The sequence below is a fragment of the Leptopilina boulardi genome, unplaced genomic scaffold (assembly GCF_019393585.1).
Source record: "Leptopilina boulardi isolate dan_hultmark-lab unplaced genomic scaffold, ZJU_Lbou_2.1 LbouV2_43, whole genome shotgun sequence".
Lineage (NCBI taxonomy): Eukaryota > Metazoa > Arthropoda > Insecta > Hymenoptera > Figitidae > Leptopilina > Leptopilina boulardi.
In genome coordinates, this window is record NW_026137987.1 from 145,941 (window position 1) to 167,863 (window position 21,923).

Here is a 21,923-nt window from a genome sequence, read left to right on the forward strand (position 1 = left end):
TTAATTAAAATAATTGATTTTATGCTCAGCTTAATTGTTTAATATAATAATTTTGTAAAATGACTATTAAAAAATGGAATCATAAATTATTATTAAATGGAGAATGTTGACCAAAATTTATTTAAATTATCAAAACATCCATGCTAGGTATTTATAAAGAAAAATGTTGAATTAATAACTCCTCTTATACTAATAAACATTAAAAATTGTATTAAATAAATTCTGTATTTTAAATTTTAATAATTTTAATAAAAAAATTTCCTCACAATATTATTGCAGAAATGGAGAAGAGCCCCACTCAGTGACCCTTCCTCTATTATTCCTCCAAATGCCAACTCGAAATACTTTATTCTTCAAAGATGAGAAGAAATTTACGAAACCCCTTTTTGACAATGTTTAATGATAGAACGTCCAACGTCCTTCCTGCAGGATGAAAAAGACTCAGGTGAGTCCCTCCGAAATCGCTTTCTAAAATTAACTTGGATTGAGATAAACACAAAAAAATATATATGGTTGGAAAGGTAAAGATACAAGCTTTCAGCGCATGTAAAAATTAAATTTCTAAATTCAAACCCCAAGGCTAGGCAACTTAAAGAAGTTAAATTTTTGTAAAACTGACCTAATGTTTAGTGCTAGATCGTCGACGCCCGGTCCTGCCGGCAGGACTCTTCTCAGTTTATTGATACGATTACCCAGCCCTGATATTTAAATTTAAAAACTTGATATTTACATGATCTGATAGCTTTTTTAATTACCTTTCGAACCATATATATTTTTTTATGTTTATCTGAATCCATATTAATTTTATAATGTTTTTTCGGAAAGACTCTCATCTGAGTCTTTTTCATCCGTCCGCAATTGCGCTGGCTACAAATCTTTATACATAGTGTTATAATAATAATACAAACAAAATTCAAGATTAAAAAAAATATATAATGCAGAAAATTTATTTGGTAATTTATGGAAATTTATGAGGTAATTTATGGAAATTTATTTGGCAATTTATGGAAATTTATGAGGTAATTTATGAAATTTTGAGGTAATTTATGGAAATTTATGAGGTAATTTATGAAATTTTGAGGTAATTTATAATTATAATACAAACAAAAATTCAAGATTCAAAAACTATTGCAGAAAATTTACGTGGTAATTTTTGGAAATTTATGCGGTAATTTATGAAATTTTTGAGGTAATTTATAATTGTAATACAAACAAAATTTAAGATTTAAAAATTATTGCAGGAAATTTATGCGGTAATTTATGAAATTTATACGGTAATTTATGAAATTTATGCGGGAATTTATAATATCTAAAAGAAAAATTTGAAAACTAATTTTGGAAATTTATAGGGTAATTTATGGTAATTTATGAAATTTTTAAGGTAATTTATAATATATAAAATTTTATGTGGTAATTTAAGAAAATTTAATGGAAATATATGTTTTAAATAAAGTGCGTCCTGCCGGCAGGATGACGGAACATCCTGCCGGCAGGATGGCGCAATGTGCGGAGAAGCATCCTGCCGGCAGTACGCAGCGGCTTGTCCAAGCGTCCTGCCGGAAGACCCTTCCAGCAGGATGGGCGCTTGGACGTTCTATCATTAAACATTTTTTTTCAATAATTATTATTTATCAAGATTATGTAAAATTTCGAGAAGAGCCCTTGGAAGGGTACCTTCCTCTATTATTTCCAAAAAATTCCAACCTAAAATATTCTATTTTTTTCAAATGAGAAGAAATCTACAAAACCATTATTTTCTCCCGGATGCACTTAAAAAAAAATTTTTGGAAAAAAGACGATAAAATTTTTTTTTTTTAATTTTGTTTATCTTGTAATGATAGTTAGAAATCGGCCGGTAAATATTTATAGCACAGCAACGTAGTACCCGATTTCGCCGCGCGGGCCGCATCACTGAAATCTCTCTCGCGTACGCTTAGCCCACCGAACGGCTATATAAGCTGCGCTCCCGCTGAAGACCATCACTCTCGCGCTACACGGAGCCTAGGAGGGTCATACCCACCTGAATAGGGGTTTTACCCCTAAGGAGCCATACTCCCGGAGTTTTACTCCGAATAACGATAAAATTTTTTCTTGAGGTATTTTTCAAAATCCTTTGGTCAGATTTGAGATGTTAATATGATAAATGAGCCTACAAAATTTTATCTAAATCAATTAAACCTGTTAAAGTTATCGACTAAACAAAAAAGGGATCCACACACACACATACACACACACATACATACATCCGGACAATTTATCAGGATCTCATATAACATGTTTCTATATAGAAAAAAATTTGTTTGAAAGTACTACAAAGCTTCCTCCACGAGGAAGAAAAAAAATTTTAATTATAAGAATTAGAATAAACTAAAACAAAGATCTTTGACCTTTTCTTTAATAGTATAAAAATATTTAACAATAATTAGTTATATGATTTTTAGCTCGTTTATAAAATAAAAAGTATCAGGAACACAAATGTTAAAAGTTCCAGAGACTTGTCCATATATATCGATATGTTCAATCCACCTTTTTATTTGAATTTCTTTTAATTTTTCTCGAAATATATCTTTTTCTAAGAAAAAAAAACAGAATTATGAGTTATAAAAATTTTCGTATCATTAATATATGTATAATGTACAAACATTCATAGGGAGATTATACATTATACATGTAATATTAATTGTGTCAGTCAATGAGAGTATTGTGTAATAAATCTATTAGTAAGGATCTATCTCGTATGCATGTTCCTATCCTCATAACAATTCACAGCATACATAGGAAAACACAGTAAATGTCAGAATTTAATTTGATATGTTGTAAAACGTACAATAGATTCACGATAATATTATTGATAGAGATCTATTATATTTTCATCAAAATTCTTGATTTTTGGAAAAATTTGTAAATTTTATGATTTTTAGAAATTTATAATTTTTTTTTTTTTTTAATTTCAGACAGCAAATTGTCAGGAATTTAATCAGCTTTAACTTTTCAGTTGGTCATTTTTTTCAAAAAATCATTAGTTTCAAAGCTGTATTAAAAAAACAGAAAAATACCGAATTTTGGCTAAAATTACGATAAAAATTTTTTTTACGGAAGCTATATTTCGGTCAATTTTTGAGCTATAGGGTTCATTTTTTTATCAAATTAATCAGAATTTTATACACTTTCTTTTTTATAATAACTATTTTTATACTAAAATGTCATGGAAGGCGGCAATTTGCAAAAAATTGATTTTTTGCACCTATTTCTTTAAAAAAAATATTTAAGTTCTGGTAGGTGTTCGAAGTGACAAATTTAGGGACTTTATTTTTAGCCCATAATGAAGGGTTTAATAAGCAAAAAAAAATTCAGGTTCTGAGTTAAAAAATCTAAAAATGCTAACTTATTTGGACTATTCACTAAGAAAAACGTTTAGTCAGAGCAACCAAAATTTGGTTGGACCAACAAAAAAATTTTGTTGGTATTTAAGCAACCAAACTATTTGTTGTTTGAGTCAACCAAAAAATTTGGTTGAGTATTTTTTGTTAGCATACCGAAAATGTTTGGTTAGCTCAACCAAATTTTTTTTGTTAGGTCAACAGAAATGTTTGGTTGATCAAACCAACAGTTTTTTTTTGTAAAATTAAAAATTTTATTCTACCTTATCACTTTTCTTTTTATCTTTCTTATTTATTTCATTATTTATTTATTATCAATTTAACATTCAATTTATATTTATCCAATTGAAATATTTGTGGACTCTGAAAAATCTTATCTCCGCCTGGGATCGAACCTCTGTTTTAAAACTGAAGGTCGGGATCTCTGACCACTGGACTACCCATCTTTGTGAGAGATTTAAACTAATTGTTCTCTTAAGCTATAAGCTGAGAGCAAATCAAATTATTTGGTTGTCGCAACCAAATTTTGGTTGGAATTTAAAAATGTTCAACCAAATAATTTTGTTGGCCTAACCAAATGTTTGGTTGAGATAACTCTACGACTTTGTTTCAGCGAACCAAAATTTGGTTACAAGAACTAAAATTGCCTAACCAAACAATTTTGTTGCAAACACTAAATTTTTTTTTCTCAGTGTTAATGAATTATTGTTACTATTAATGCAAATAATTAATCATTATTATTAATATTAATATTTTCAAATACGTAAATAATTCTTATGCTACAGGTAACACGAGAGGGCTAAAATTTATAATAAAGTAATAAATATACTGGCATGGCTGTATAGAGGAAGCACCAAATTATTGTTTGATAGCAGTACTCAATACAAGATCCCATATCTGATACCTTAGAAAAATTTTCAATAGAGTTCAACAGTAAATACACAAAATAAGTAATACAACTTCAAGCGATGTACCGAGCGAGGAATATGTCGCTAGTAAATATAAAATTTACCATCTTGTTATTTCTCAATTTTGAGAAGTATGTAGTAATAAATAAAATTTATACTTATATGAAATCTCTTACCTCCTAGTTGTAATTCAGCTGACGCCTGTGCAGTATCACCCTCAGATCTTCTAACAATACATTGGTACATTCCTCTGTCTTCTCTGCCAATACCATTTAACCTCAACAACTCTGATTGTCTCCCCGTTCCTGGAAGTTGTCTTCCATCTTTGTACCATGTTACAAAATGTGGTCCAGCCTGGGGATGAGTACCAACTTCGCATCTAAATTCTGCATTTCCTCCCAAGTGAACACTTAAAAGGGCAGGTGTCACTTCCACGTTTAAAGGTGCCGTTACAACTAGCCTGTTAACAATTGTTTCAATGATTTAGCATTATTTTTTAAATAGACCTTTTTATTTATGACAATAGAAATTTTAATCTTTTGCCTGATGTATTTTGTGACAAAATAACCTACAAGATTTTTACGTCATATTCGTTTTCAGCGGAAAGGTTTGTCTAGTTCAAAAAACAGACAACTTTTTTTTGTCTGCCTGTGTTTTATCAGTTATAATACATCAAATGATAATTGAATTCACGAAAAATAATACAGAAGGATCAGATACGACTTTCTATTTTTAAAATTTTGTTTATCTTGTAATGATAGTTAGAAATCGTCCGGTAAATATTTATAGCACAGCAATGTAGTACCCGATTTCGCCGCGCGGGCCGCATCGCTGAAAGCTCTCGCGTACGCTCAGCCCACCGAACGGCTATATAAGCTGCGCTCCCGCTTTAGACCGTCACTCTCGCGCTACACGGAGCCTAGGAGGGTCATACCCACCTGACTAGGGGTTTTACCCCTAAGGAGCCATACTACCGGAGTTTTACTCCGAATAACTTTCGTAGAGAGTTTTACTCTCGTTCGACGGGTTTTACTTGTTGAACATTTTATCGGTTTTTAATGTATATAGTGTAAAGTAACGTATCGCGACGTAAAGTAACGTAACAAATTTAAAGTAACGTATCGCGACGTAAAGTAACGTAACAAATGTACAGTAAAGAATCGTAAAGTAACGTAACGAAATGTATAGTAATATAATATTGTATTCACGTAGTTTAAAGTAGATTTTTCGTTTTATTACCGTTTTTAATCTCCGTTTTAGATATACTTAGAGTTTTACTCTTTGTATGATTGGAACACGAATTTTACTCGTGGTTCACCTGTGTATCGCTAATTTTTTAGGCAGTATAGTAACAGATTAACGGCTCATCACAGCGAGTTGAAGCCGATTTCGTTAATGCGCGGCTCAAATAAGCGGCGTTTCAGATTGATGCAGATTTTCGATTCCGCGGTGCAACATATTTCGGATAGACGCCGACAAATTGTTACTCGAAACCGACTTTCGTGATTTACTTGTTAATCTTTGTCACCTGTATATATATGGGCATATCTTTAGAACTTTTAAACTTTGAGATATTAGAAAAATTAATTTTTTTTTCAGGGCACATTCGTGAAACAAATTTTATTGTCTTCAGTATTGATCAAATACTATAAAAAAATTTGCGTAACTCATTTTTACACATTGTTACGCAGCACAGTGGGCCTTATTGCAAAAAACCTGCCCAAAATCTCTAAATGTGTTTAAAACTGACTGAAATTTGTTACTCGCGGATTTTTTTGGTCGCTGATTACAAATCCGACGTTAGTTTTTCAAAATTCAAAATGGCGGATGCAATATGGCGGTTGACTTATAAAAAAAATGATCGAATTTGTCTGAAATTTGTTACTCGGGGTTTTTTTGGGTCGCTGATTACGAATCTGAACTTAGTATTTCAAAATTCAAAATGGCGGATCCAATATGGCGGAGAACTTTTAAAAAAATTGATCCAATTGGCCTGAAATTTGTTACTTGGGGGTTTTCGTAGCTTAGTTTTTGTAACCATGTACATAAAATTTAAAGTTTCATTACTAATATTTAAAATGGATGAGACAAAAGTTTTGAACGTTCAAATGAACGAAATTTTTTTTGCAACTTCTTTAAATACTAATTTTATTACAAAATATTTGTTTTAATTATCTAAAAAGAAGTTATTAATTTAATAATTGTTTAATTTATTCTTTTATTTTATATTGTCATCATAATTTTTAATAATTTATAGATTGAAAAAAATATTTCGTTCATTTGAACGTTCAGAACTTTTGGCTCATTAAAATGGTGTATCAAATATGTCAGAAAGATATTTTTCAATTATTCAATTTTTATAAAAATTTATGCCTAAGGTTTTCTGAGGTCACTGATTACAAAACTGAACTTATTTTAAAACCCAAATATATTATTATAAAATAAACTAAAATTTTAAAAATCAAAATGTGTAATTTAATATTGAGATATTTAATGCTACAGTTTCGAAAATTTTATGTCCTATGGCTTATTATGTCATAAGTAAATGTAGTTTATAACAATTTTTGAATTTTTTAAAATTAAATTTTTTTAAAAATTTTGTTTGCAATTTTGGATCCACCATTTTGAATTTTGAAAAATTAAGTTCAGATTCGTAATCAGCGATCCCATAAACCTTCGAGTAACAAATTTTAGGCCAATGGGATCACTTTTTTAAAAAGTCGTCCGCCATATTGGATCCGCCATTTTGAATTTTGAAAAACAAAGTTCAAATTCATAATCAGCGACCCCAAAAACCCCCGAGTAACAAATTTGAGGCCAATGGGATCACTTTTTTAAAAAGTCGTCCGCCATATTGGATTCGCTATTTTGAATTTTGGAAAATTTTAAATTCAGATTAGTAGTCGCAGCGACCCCAAAAACCTTCGAGTGAGAAATATCAGCCAGATTTAAACACATCTATTAGTTAATATTTACTTTTCTTCACAAACTATGCGTCGGACAGTTTAGGTTTATATTCATTATTAATTATACAGTTTTAATGAAGTGTGCAAAGGTTAACGATTTTTCTGTATACTTTTATAATGCATGAGAAGAGATTACAATGAGTTGGGAGCATTTAGAAGCAAAATTCAACATGTGCTTTTCAAATATGTGGTTTTTTGATATGAGTTACGTTTTAAAATTTAATGTTTGAAGTCATTGTATTCTTTGTGTAAAGGAGGCACACATTCCTGTATGGGTTCAAATTACTTCTTATTAGGTAGATAATATAATCCCGTTGTGCCGTTACTCAAAAACCTTCGTTAAAAAAGTTATATCAGTTTAACTGCTAACTTGTAGAAATGTTGAAAAAGTTGTCTCGCAAGTTTGAAGCTACATAGTTTTTATTCAATTTGAGGCACATCATTGTTTCATGGATTTTTTAGTTCTTTACACTCCCACCTACTTCTATTGCAAGCCACAAGACACACAATGTTTCGTTAAAAAAGTTACAGTCTATAAACTAAAAAAAAACAGTCAATATCACACACTAGAAACTGTCGATTTCACCACTTTAACTTACGTTCGTCATTTCCTACATAATTAAAAAAATTATATAACGCATGATACATTTAAAAAGCCCTATAATTGGTCAAATTATGGTATTGAAAAATTATTAAAAAAATTCTTAAGGTATCATAATGAGCGATAACATAAAGTTTAAAAGTTCTAGAGATATGCCCATATATATCGTGTAAATAAATAATTTGTTATCAGTTTGTAATTAACCCTGTTATTGTTATTATTTTTTGTGTAATGAATCAAAACGAACCCTGTCTTGGCGAGCTAAAAATTGTTTCTTTCAATTACAAACGTTACAATCTAAGGCATTAAGATTCAAAATATACAAGAGTTTTTTTTTGCCATCGGGGACGAACTTTTTTTTTCATTCAAGACAGATGTTTAGCAACTCTCTTAATCTGAATAAGTGAAATTTCACTTAGAATGTTTCAAAAGTTTTCCACGTAGAAAAATGAGTGTATATGCACTAAAAAATAAGTGAAACTTTACATATTTTTGAGTGAAAATCGCACTTATTTTTAAATGCATATACACTTATTTTTCTACATGTAAGACTTTTGAAACATTCTAAGTGAAATTTCACTTATTCAGATTTAGAGAGAAGGAATAAGAGTTTTATTTTAAGCCTATATTGGTATAGGTTTAAAACTGACTAAGCCTTATTATAAAATAAACACTATTTTAGAATCGACGTTTATATTTCAAATTAAATAATGGCAAAAAAATTACAATTAATTACCTTAATTCCGCACTAGCCTCACCGCCAGGATTTGCAGCTGTACATCTATAAACTCCATTATCTTCTAAAGTAACAGCTTCAATGGCCAAAACAGGCCCCAGTAATCTTGTTCTTGGACCAGGTAGTACCAACATTGGCTCAGCTCCGGTTTGAGCATACCACCTGAAGAGAAAACAAAATAAAATTATATTTCTTACTACAAAATCTCATTTTTGTAAAACTATTTCTCCTTTTTTACTTTTATTATAGGATTAAATAAATCCAAAGAATATTTTTTTAATTCATCTACTAATCATTTCTCTTTAAGAAATTCTATTTTCGGTGCACAAACTCCTTTAAGTGTCATTTTCACAAGCATGTTAAATTTCAAAAAGAATCTTCTAAAAAGAAGAACTAGAGCATTCGTGAGTAATTTTTCAACAGGCCAAACGAGAGTGGGCAATTTTAGCCCATGAATATAAAAAGTATATGTATAGTAAAAAATAAAAGGTAGTCGCGGTTCAATTTCATAAGCTTTCGAGAAAGCCTCCCCCCCCTCTCTCTCTCTCTCTCTCTCCATCATTCTCAACTTGCAGAAGTTGACCTGAAATCGACGGAAAGTCTTATTTGCGAGACTTTATCCCTGAAATTTTCCGTTTCCTTCGCCTTTTCGACTTTTACTGACAGTTGCGATGAAGGCACGTTTCCTCTCTCGAGCTTTTTCACAATCTACCAACTCTCTATCTCTCTCTCTCTCTCTCACTCTTCCACTAGCCTTCTCTTTAACTTGCGCTATTCCATCTTTCCCTCTTGGTTCATGCCGCTGCACACCGCAACTTTCCACAATCCATCGACTTCTCTTTTGCAAAAGCTATAATATAACGACCTCGTTCACTTCTCTATGGATCTCTTTTTCGATTCACCGCAAAACTCCACAGTTAATGAACTTTCATCCTCGAGAAAATTTTACTTTGAACGAAAAAGATCCTACGAAAAGTTTAAAACCCAATCGTACTTATATGTATATATAAATGTGTAGGGTGTTAACGAGGAAAATCCGTAAGCTATTGAAAAGTACGAATAAAAAGTAAAAAATTACGTATTGATAAATGATTAGCGAAAATCATAAAAGAAAGTGATTTTTTTATAGGTTATTTAATTTTTATATGAATCAATCTTTCATAATATGAGTAAAAAAATGATGCTATAAAATTAACTATATTTCGTTAGTTAAATTTTGTTGAGTTGTATTAACCCAATCAAAAATTTACTAATGGCGCAGTACTGGCACAGTACTGACAAATACTGGCACCCAGTATTGGCGTTAGAGTTGGCGTAACTTTGGGACGATAACATTTTAACAGTACCACTACTGGTTCAGTACTGGCCGAGTACTGGCAGTTTTGTAATTTATTGTATACAAAAAGAAAGCTTTAACTGTAACAGAGATAAGTTTCACTCCAGGTAATACTTTTTTGGTATACTTAGGAAAAAGTGTCGGAAATTTTTAGTAACCCAAGACAAATTAAATATTAATTAAATTAGTCAACTAACTAATTAATATTTTATTACATAAAATCGAAAACACTAAGAATTTTCATTCCTTCTTATAATATACATATATTGTAAATTATTATTTAAAAAATTAAAAAATAAATATAAAAATATGTTTATTATAAAACCAAAGTTTTTATAATATATAAAAACAGTTAAGTAAAAATAAAAATGTTTATAAAATAATTATAATGTATATAATTATGCAACCAGTACTGCGCCAGTAGTCAACTGTGGTATAATACTGAAATTTTTGGTTGGGAACCCTTAAATGGCACAATTCCGTGTTTGAACGTAAATGACATAACGAGTCTGCTGGACCCGACGTATTCAAACGTGTATTGTACAGCCAGCATTGAATATTTTTGCACAAAAATTTAATCTGTGGTAGCTTATAATATGTTTTTTATAATGTAATTAGTTAATTTATTTTAAGTTAGTTAAAAAAATTGTGAAAAATAAAAACAAAAAATTGCGTGTTTTTACTTAAAAATTTATAAGTTATTAAAATTTTAATATTATGACTTAATAAATTAAGGTTATATTCTTGATATATTATTATTTAAGGAAAAAATTACCACAACAGCAGGACTTTCAAAAAAGGTATTTATTTTGCAGAATAAAATGTGACTTTTTAGGTTAAAATTAAAAATTTATAATTATTAATGTTTAAAACTACACTGAGAAAAAAGGTTTGAGCTGACAACCAAATATTTCATTCAATATATGTGCAACTAAAATTTTTTGGTTGACACAACTAAACTTTAGTTGACAACAACCAAAGTTTGTTTCAGACGACTAAATAAAAAAATGAAAAAGAATTTGGTAGTCTCAACCAAACTTTGGTTGATGTAAACTAAAGTTTAGTTGTGTCAACCAAAAAATTTTAGTTGCACATATATTAAATGAAATATTTGGTTGTCAGCTCAAACCTTTTTTCTCAGTGTATTTTATTCTTTTGTATCGAATTAAATGTATCAAAAAACTTACAAAATTATTAAGAATATGTCCAACTAATATATTAAAAATATTCAACAGCTACACATTCAATTAATTTGTGCTCAAAAAAATGTTCGGGTCTACTGAACTCATGGTGCCAGTTAAGGGTTAACCAAACGTTTAGTAGTGTGAATTAATTTTATGAAGCTAAATTATCAATGTAAATGATTAAAAATTTTGTTGATTTAACTACTGATTCTTGGTAAACTTAACTATAGCAACCTACTTAAAAAAATGTAGTAAAATTAACCACTAATGTCATGGTAAAAATAACCATGTTTGTCATTTCAGAGATGAATTGCAGTATCAATTCTCAGATAGCACGTAAGCTTACAGCAACTTTGCCGCGCGATATTGCCTACTTTGCACTGCAAATTTGCCGCAAGCTTACTGCAAGCTTTAAATGTCCCACCTGATCCAAGCTTGCATGGTAAGCTTACCGAAAGATTGCAGTGTAAGGTTACTGCAAGATTGCACAATAAGATTATCGCAAGATTGCTCAGTAAGCTTGCGCGGTAAGCTTGTAGCAAGGTTGGTGCAAGGTTGCCAAATAACCTTGCTTTAAACCTAATTTTTTTTTTTAATGTTTCGTCTAATTTACATAATTTTATAATATAAATTTTATTATGTAAATTAGACGAAACATTAAAAAAAATTTTTAGGTTCAAAGCAAGATTATTTAGCAATCTTGCACCAACTTTGCTACAAGCTTACCGTGCAAGCTTACTAAGCAATCTTGCGATAATCTTATTGTGCAATCTTGCAGTAACTTTACACTGCAATCTTTCGGTAAGCTTACCATGCAAGCTTGGGTCAGGTGGGACATTTGAAGCTTGCAGTAAGCTTGCGGCAAGTTTGCTGTGCAAGGTTGTCAATATTGCGCGGCAAGCTCGCCATAAAGTTGCTGCAAGCTTACGCACTATCTGGGTTGTGTTGTGAGTCGTGTAGGGACATCGTGTTGTGTTCAGTGATTAATTATCAAAGTAAAACATTCAAACTCGGAGAATTGTTCTTAAAAATGAACAAGTAGTGCTTTCATTTTACGTGAAATGTTTTTAGTCAAAGAATTTTTTAAGTGTACACGGTTTGAAGTCATTTTACGAAACCTAACCTTACTTTCTTTTTAGATACATTATTTGTGGAGTTAAATAAAAAAATATAATATTTATTGTAACTTATTAACAGGTTAATTATAATTATTTTTTGGATTAACCAAGTGTGCAACAATTATGTTTACGGATTCGTGTTCAACGTCGAAAAATCTATAGGAATCACCTAAGCGATTTCAGAAATAAAAAAAAAAGTTAAATTTTGTTGTTCTGTGAAGCAGCTACACAGCCAGGACAATTGACGTGTCATTCACAGAAAAAACGTAGTCTCATTTTTGTTGCAAGTCAAAATGAGCCAATGCTAAACGACATAGACAGTGGCGTCACCAACCTGGTTCATTTTTGTTGCACATCAAAATGAGCCGCCTATACGGCTCATTCTGAGTTCAGTTTTTTTCTGTGTTGGAAGGATTTATTGGTAAATATAAAAATATATTATTACAAAAATTAATTTTTTTTTTACTTTAATATATCCGTGTATATTAAAAAGTATATTAAACTCTTATTAAATTTAGACTAAAAAAAAGCGTAAAATGTTCCTTACAAAAGGACTTTTTTTTATAGCTTCTTGAATGAAGAAAATAAAGCGATTTTAGCAGCATCAAAACTCTAAAAAGCCTTATAAAGATAATCGAAACATGGCATACTAAATTTTCGAGAATGTAGAATGTTCGCGAGATTCAGAAAGTTTTGATTGCTTTTCAACAAGCATCAGTAAGAGCTTTTGTTCATAGCTTACGTAAACTTTCAAAAAGTTATATAAAGTGATTTTAGGATAGTTTGGAAATTGTATATTGTTTAGGAAATAATCGACGTTCTATTGATATCCTGAAACATGATATATATATATATATAGAATGCTTCTCAACTTAATATACATATAGATGCTGCTAATAAATAAGACACAAACGAGATTTAAACTAACCTATTGTACATTCAATACCTGAATACACAAATATCTATTTCCATTATTCTATATCAATAGGAAGATTGTAAAATTTTTGATTAAAATGAAAATTATAGGTCAGTCCATTGAATTTCGTCTAATATATTTAAAAGATAAGATTCGGATTTAACATATTTCAAAAATTAGGCTTTTTGTCGAAAGTTAATTAGACTGATCCTTATATAATTAAAATATATTATTTAGAAAAGTGCGAGATATTAAAATAAAAATTATATTTAGCCAATAAAATGGCTTTATTGAAAAAAATTTAAAAAAATGGCAAATATGCAAAATTCTTTTCAACATCGCATCAGTAGCATTTTGAAAAATAAATTTTCACAGAGCAACGCAACTTACGTAAATTTTATGGACCACGAAGGTTTTCATCATAAAAGTGTAAAACCTCGGAGAACCCCATTTATATATATATATATATAGTATAACTATAGTTACGGTTTTGTTGAAGTAAGTAAAGCAGATGAAGCCTCTCTTGCACATAAATCAACACTCCAGCACCAGGTTCTACATCCGCCACAACCCACCTCAGTTATACGAACTTTGAATCGGTTCGTGAGAGCTTCAAGGAAACCCTCGAAAACACCGTTTCCGTCGTGACTATTCACTCAATCTCTCTTCCTTCCCCTCCACCCTCTCTCTCACTCTCTCTTTCCCTCTCTTTTTCTGTCTCTCTCGGGACAGAACGATCGCTTTGAAAATCGAAGGAGGTAAAAAGTAGAAGTGCTACAAGTATAGAAACGAAGAAAAGAAATAAGGAAAGAATCCAAAGTGAGAGAGGACTTTGATCGAAAAAAGTGGGAGCACTCGATCGTGAAACCTCACGAGTGCCACAATCGGAAGCTCTCGATGTCGTAGGTCGTCGACACTACAAAACTATTCTATATATATATATATATATACTTCTTCAACATCTCATTCTTCCCTTGGGCTCCGTTTTCTTGAAATTCGAATCAGAAAATTTTTACTCACATTCTATGTCAATTTCCCACTGATCGATATATAGGGAAGCTACAAAAAACATTTATGTTTTCTCGTTATAGAAATCAATCATTTGATGTATATAAAAAGGGAATAAAATGACGCATGACTTGAGTAGTAATTTGAGGGTTGGGGATTTGACTAGAGTAGTGGACAAAGATGGCGTGAACCTTACGAATAATATGTTACAAGAATTGTATTTGATTTTATTTAAATAAGAGAAACTTTTTGTTTCAATAAATATTAGAAAGTAGAAAGAAAAAACCTGGGATCAATTTGAGGAACGTACGCTACTTAATTTGAAACGAATATAAAAAATGATATTCCTCTTTTCAATTTGTATCGATCAAAATGTATCAAAATACGTTAATACAAAAAAAAAAGCAGACAAGATTCATTTTGAAAAGAAGAAAAGGGGAAATTAATTGAAAACTGATTGTTATCGTGTAATAATGTGAAATAGATTTTTAGGTTAGAAAACTGTGTTTTGAAATCAGGAACGCTGCTGCCAACTTAAATTATAGCAGGCGCGGATCCACGGTGGGGCGAAAGGGGCGATCGCCCCCCCCCAAAGCTTCTTGAAAATTATAAAAGTTTAACACATTATCTAAACTAATTTTCTCTTTTTTTATACCCACACTTCTATAAGGTTTCAATTTTCGAATCGCCCCCCCCCAAATTTGCTTCTGGATCCGCCCCTGAATTATAGCGCTAAATTTAAAAACTTATTAAATTAAGTATTATTTAAAAACATATGAAATTAACTATTATTCAAAAGAAATTGTTTCAATTATTATTTAAATAAATAATAAATTTATATTTTTCACTTAAAAATTAATAAATATGTGACGCTTTACGGTAAAAGGAACCGTAGGTGCAAAAAATTTCTAGGTTATATTCTTTTGGAGTCAAAATACACAAAAATCAACTCTTAATACAAACTACTGATGTTTAAATCTGCATTACATCTAAAATAATCAATAGAAACTAATTTTGATTTTAAGATATTTCTCTTGATAATTACAGACATTCATAAAAAAAAATTATATTTCCCTTTCAAGAACTAGAAATTTGTTTTTAATTGTTTACCTAAAAATGTAAATAAATAAATTTTTAAACTAGAATTTTTTTTCTTAAAAAATGATATGCTTTCTTTCAAAAAAAATATAATTTAAAAAATTAATTTCTAATTCTTGAAAGGGAAATATAATTTTTTTTTTATAAATGTTTCCCAAGTAGAAATCTCCATAGCTCGACGGAATTAAACACCAGCATGGTACTGACCCAATACTGGCCGTCGATATTGACTTTCAGTACTGACTTATTACACCGAATTAGTACTATGTCGGAGGTAAAAAACTATTAAAACTAATACAGGCTGTAGAATGTCATACACACCGAATCAGTACTATGTCGGAGGTCAAAAAAATATTAAAACCAGTACTGGCAGTAGAAAAAACATTAAATAAAAAAGTCTTAAAAATGGTTCTAATAGGTAGAAAACGATCCCGAGGGGTAATTTGAATCCTCTTTAGCTACCCTTTGAACCTAAATAGGCTCTCTTTTGGATCTTGTAAACTCCCGTAGACCCTCCTTTGAATCCAAACGTGGAAGAAAGGGCAATTTGCGACTGGTTGAGGAAGATAAAGAGGGTCTAGTTCGATTAAAAAAATACAAAAAAATAAAAAAAAATACCCTTTTAATTATTTTGATTAAAGCAAAATGAATTTTTTGTCACACAATTTTTCTTTAATTACCCTTTAAAAACTGGAATTAACATATTTTGAAACGTTTTCAAAAAATTAATACAATTAGAGCAATTTCAAAATTTTTAATATTTTAATCAATTTTTAGACCCTACTTTGCGACTAATTGAGGAAGCTAAAGAGGGTCTGTTTAACCCGACTTTACTCCTTGTAAAGTAGCCCAAGTAGAAATGTGCCACTGGCATAGTACTGACCCAACACTGCCAGTCAGTATAACAGTACTGACTGCCGTACTGGGCCAGTAGTGGACCAACCCTGGCTGGTAACGCTGTCCAGTACTGATTTTGTCCCGCTCACCAGTACTAACGTAGTACTAGAATAATACTGGCATAATACTGGCAAAGTACTCATCCGGACTTAAAATCTCACTTTTTTACAAAATGCTAAAACACGCTTTCCAATGCAAATTTCATCCTTATTAGCTTATTACTCCCATTTTTACCACCAACAGGTAATGTGAAGCCAATAATAGTTAATGTTATTTAGAATATATAAAATATTATTAACAATAAATAATTAAAATAATAATTATCATTTATATTAATTAAATTATTTTATTTTTAATAAATTATTTTACAAAAAATAATTTGTGTTGTAAATTTTCTTATTTTTTTAAATTCATAATATTTAATTTTTTTTACTTTGCACTTATACTTAATTTAATAATTATTTAATAATTGATATTACACATGAACAAATATTGTACTTATAACACTTAAAACTAAGAACGAAAAATCTCGCACGCATGGGGGATCGAACCCTAAACCCTTAGAACGCAAGTCAGATACGCATACCGCACAGCCGCGCTGGCTTGAAGTGCTGACTTGAAGTAGTTCACCTAATACAAAAGTTTTGATTTCAAAGTTTGTATTATCTATTGATCACGAAAATAAAATGAATTTATTCTTAAATTTTTTAAACTCACAAAATTTTTTCAATTTTTACAAAGATTTAATGAAATAAAACTGGATATCAATTTCAGTTAAATATTTTTAATAAATTATTTTTACCGTAAATAATATTAAAACAGACAAAAATGATTGATGAATTACATAATTAAAAATAAGTTAATAAAAGACAACTGTAAAATATGAATGGTAAAAAATTTTTTAAATTTAATATTTAATTATTAATAATATTTAAAAATTACAGTGAAAAAATTACGTTTGCTTTATTTTTAAAACTATTAGAAAAAAATTCTCAACTTATTGTTATTGTATGCATGATAAATAACTTAATGCACATATTTCAATGAGTACTAAAATAACTAAAAAAACATAAATATATTTTATATAGGTATATAATAATACATTACAATTACATCCAAAATTTTGAGGGAAAGTATTCGAAAGAAATTAATATACATTTTTTAAAATAAAAAATCATCGTTTTCTACCTATTGGAATAATTTAAAGACTTTTTCATTTAATGTTTTTTATCACCGACATAGTACTGATTCGGTGAGAATGACAGTGTACTGCCAGTACTGGTTTTAATATTTTTTTACCTCCGACATAGTACTGATTCGGTGTATTAGTCAGTACACTGCCAGTACTGAAAGTCAATACCGACAGCCAGTATTGGATCAGTACCATGCCGGTGTTTAATTACGGCGAGCTACGGATATTTCTACTTGGGAGGCCTTAAATTTCGTCTCGGTATGATTTTTTATTAATATTGTTTATTTAATTAATAATAAACAACAAATAGTTAATTCTTTGTGTTTTAATTTTTGTTGTTAAAAGTAGAATATCTCAAATTTATTATCATACACCTTAGTACTCGACAGTTTGTTTTTTTTTTTTGTTTATTTTAATATAATTATTTACGGTAAAAATAATTTATTAATAACATTCAACTGAAATTGATATACAGTTTTATTTCATAAAATCTTTGAAATAATTATAGATTTTTGTGAGGTAAAAAAATATGAGCCAAAAGTTTTGAACGTTCAAATGAATGAAATTTTTTTTTGCAACTTCTTTAAGTACGAATTTTATTACAAAATATTGTTTTAAATATCTAAAAAGAAGTTATTTTATTTAATAACTAGGAAAATTATACGCGTGCAAGCGCGCCAAATTGAGTATTTGATTATTTGTGTTATAAAGAAATTAAAGATTAATATTATTAATAATAATTTAATTTATTAGAATATTATTACATATTAAATGATAATAATGAAAATTATATGTTTACAGGCCTCGGATTATACGACTTTTTCCGACTTTTTTCAAAAATACGACTTTTATCGACTTATTTTAATAAAATGCGACATTTTTTTTACATTTGAAAAAAATGTAAATAAAATACATTTTTTTTAGTATAAAATGTAGATCTTCTTGAGATCTTCTTCAATTCAATTATTTAACAAATTTTAAACTAAAATGATTGTTCACTAAATTAATTATTTTTAATAATTTTAATTAAATACATCACAAATTCAATTATATCAAAATTATTTTTCAATTAAAATTTGTATGAAATTTAACAATTGTTTATAATTTTAAAAAAAATATCACAATAAAATTGAATTATTTTTTAAAAATTTCAATTCAAAATAAACTAAAATTCAATTATTACCCGATATTTTAATTCAAAATCAATTAAAATTCAATAATTATCCAAAATTTTTAGAATTAAAATTTAATTATTTACCAAGTTTTCAATTTAAAATGAAATAAAATTCAATTATTTTCTAAAATTTCTATTCAAAATTAATTATCCAAATTTCTATTCAAAATTAATTATTCAAATTTTTAATCAAAAACGAACTTAAATTAAATTATTATCCAAAATTTCAATTCAAATTCAATTATTTCCCAAAATTTTCAATTCAAAATGAACTGAAATTCAATTATTTTTCAAATTTAAAATCAAATAAAATTTAATTATTCTCAAAAATTTGAATTCAAAATTAATTGAATTTTCAATAATTTGAATTTAAAAGCATCTAAAATTTAAATATAACTAAAATTTTCCATCGAAAATATTTTTTTTTTAATTTAATAATTTTAATTATAACTCTAAGGAAATTCAATTATTTTTAACTACTTTAATAATATTCTTTAAAAATTCAACTATCTGAAACCATTTTTCAATTAAAAATGATTTTCAAATTATTGTATTTTGTCCGCATTTTCTAATAAATTTTTACTGAAATCATCTAAAATTTTAATTTAAAATCACTCGAAGTTTAAATTAATTTCAAAAATCTCAATTTTAAATCTTTAAAAATTCAATTAAATTTAAAAAATGTTTTCCAAAAATTGTTTGATAAATTATTTTTAGTTCTGTAAATTTTAATAAATGTTTAAAAATTAACAATATCTTTTGAAATTTAATTATTTCTAAAAATTTCAACTTTAACCCTTCGAAAAGGATTATTATTAAAAAAAAAAAATTTTATTTAAAAATCTGTAAAATATTTTTGTTAAAATAAAAAACAAATCCACTTTTTTTTTGAATATAAATCGACTAAAACGACTTTTTGTGTCTTTAAGTTGATTCGAGGCCTGTGTTTTTATAATTAATATATTTAATAGGTATTCATTGGTCTTAAAAATTAATTTTTTTAAATAAATTTTTTTAAAATTATTATCTTGTACGAAATTTCCTGGGGCATCTTTTTTCTCATCATTCATTTTTTGTATCTTTATACAATTTTTGAATCAATATACAACTTTTAAAAAAATTTCGTTGGTAAACGTTGCGTGTACTTCAGCTTCGTGAATTGAATTTTCGAATTTGGAATTTTAAAGAAACTTATTCCGAAATTTGGAAACACAATTATACAACTTTGGCAAAAATGAGAAAAAGAATTGTCAAAATTTGACACGTCATTTAAAAAAAACACGTCAAATCAGAAAAGGCCAACTTCAAGTTAGGACAGAAGGACAGACGAAGCATTTTATTATTATATATAATTCTTTAATTTACTGTTTCATTTTACATTGTCTTGATAATTTTTAATAATTTATAGATTGAAAAAAATATTTCGCTCATTTGAAGGTTTAAAACTTTTCGATTCATAAAAAAATTCTAGAATGAATTCATTTTATTTTCGTGATAAATAGATAATACGGTCTTCGAAATCAAAACTTTCGCATTAGGATGAACTACTTCAAGACAGCGCGGCTGTGCGGTATGTGTATCCGATTAGCGTTCTTAGGGTTTAGGGTTCGATCCCCTATGCGTGCGAGATTTTTCATTTTTAGTTTTAAGTGTTATAAGTACAATATTTGTTAATATGCAATATTAATTATTAAATTAAGTATAAGTGCGAAGTAATATATTTTTTTGAAAAAATTAAATAGTTACCAGCCAGGGGTGGCCCACTACTGGCCGAGTACGACAGTCAGTACTGTTATACTGACTGTTAGTCTTGGGTCAGTACTATGCTAGTGGCAGATTTCTACTTGGGTTGTAATTAACAAGAGAAATACTTTAAATATTAAAAAAAAGTTTAATAAATGTAAAACTCTCATTAAACATTACCTATCATTTTTTGCAGCTAAAGTTCCTTTTACTCACGGGGGTCCTGAACATGTTTTAAATAATGGTAAAGAACACTTCCAATTTTCTTTTTTTGTTTGTTTCTGACACTTCTAAATAAGTTTTATAAAGAAAAATAAAAGAATCCCCTGAGCCGACTTTGAAAGAAATCTATTTTAGTCCAAAAAAAAACCCATTTTTTGGTAAAGTAGTATTACTTGTGTTAGTTACTTGTTTTAGTGTAAAATTCTATAAACTATCACGCAATATTTAAAAATAATTCTAATATATCTATATATAGTGATATTTTACACTCTCAAATTTAAAATAGATTTTTATTTTATTTTATTTTTATTTTCAAATAAGATTTTTAATTAAATAAGAAATTTAAATAGAAACTATAAATGGAAAACTTTTTGTTTCTCATAATCTGAAATTTTTTTGATATTCTTTCACTTCTTTTGGTCCAACGGGGGAAAAAAAAAGTTTCAAATCAAATGAATCGAATCAATATGTGTATGAAATATTTTTCTCGATTTAATATTTGTCGTTCGATAAATATTCGATATTGCCGGAGAAATAGTTTGAATAATTTTCTTTTTATTGCCAGCAATATAGAGGATAGTAAATGTCTCTTTGATTTCACAGCAAAAGCGTTGCAACGATCCAAGCGAAAGGAAAAGTTCGCGCACTAATGAATTTTTCAAATTTTTAATTATTTTCGATGAATCTTTTGTTAAATATAAAATCCAATGAAAATAATGCGATGTAATTTCTAAAGTTTGATTAAAAAAAAATTATTGAGATTCAAAATTAATTTTCATTGAGCAAAATTTTATCGGTATATTATTGTATATGTGAGGCATTTCATTTGAAAACGATCAGTCATGACTTAGATTTTTTAATATTTCGTTTTTTTGTATTGTTTGGGGACTTAAATAAGTGTGAAAAATTTTAATTAAAAATCTTTAGTTTTTTTCAAGTTATTTACATTAACAAATTTAAGATACTTTTTTTCCTTTTCACTATAACTTTTTCATTTTTCTTTGTACAGAAAAGTGTTTTAAATGTTTTTTCTACAAAAATTATTGAATTTTAAGAAAATGATTTTTATTTTTAATATTTTATAATTTTTATATTATTTATTTTAAAAACATTTTTTTTATTAATGTTTAAACCTGTTATCGGGCTAATTTCGATCTGAAAAAAATCATGAATATTCTTCAATATTATACAAATTACATATTAAAATTTGGTGAATGCATTATGTTTTGTTCTCGAGAAAATTTTTTTTGAAATTTACCGTGTATGGCTCTATCGGCGCGCAGCATGGAATCTAACCCAAGCGCTGACCGATGCGACCGCTAGAGCCATGCACGGTAAATTTCAAAAAAAATTTTCTGGAGAACAAAACATAATGCATTCACCAAATTTTAATATGTAATTTGTATAATATTGAAGAATATTCATGATTTTTTTTAGATCGAAA

General features: G+C 28.4%; 1 protein-coding gene across 4 annotated transcripts in view; it reads right to left on the reverse strand.

The window, feature by feature from the left end:
* LOC127289503 (cell adhesion molecule Dscam2-like) overlaps positions 1 to 21,923 on the reverse strand; it is a 159,919-nt gene that overhangs the window by 130,880 nt on the left and 7,116 nt on the right. For all 4 annotated transcript variants that reach the window (XM_051317469.1, XM_051317470.1, XM_051317467.1 and 1 more), the window contains exons 3-4: positions 8,592 to 8,753; positions 4,465 to 4,748 (exon numbers count right to left, since the gene is read on the reverse strand). In XM_051317469.1, the coding sequence (XP_051173426.1) occupies positions 4,465 to 4,748; positions 8,592 to 8,753 (446 nt within the window). The remainder of the gene's footprint in view (positions 1 to 4,464; positions 4,749 to 8,591; positions 8,754 to 21,923) is intronic.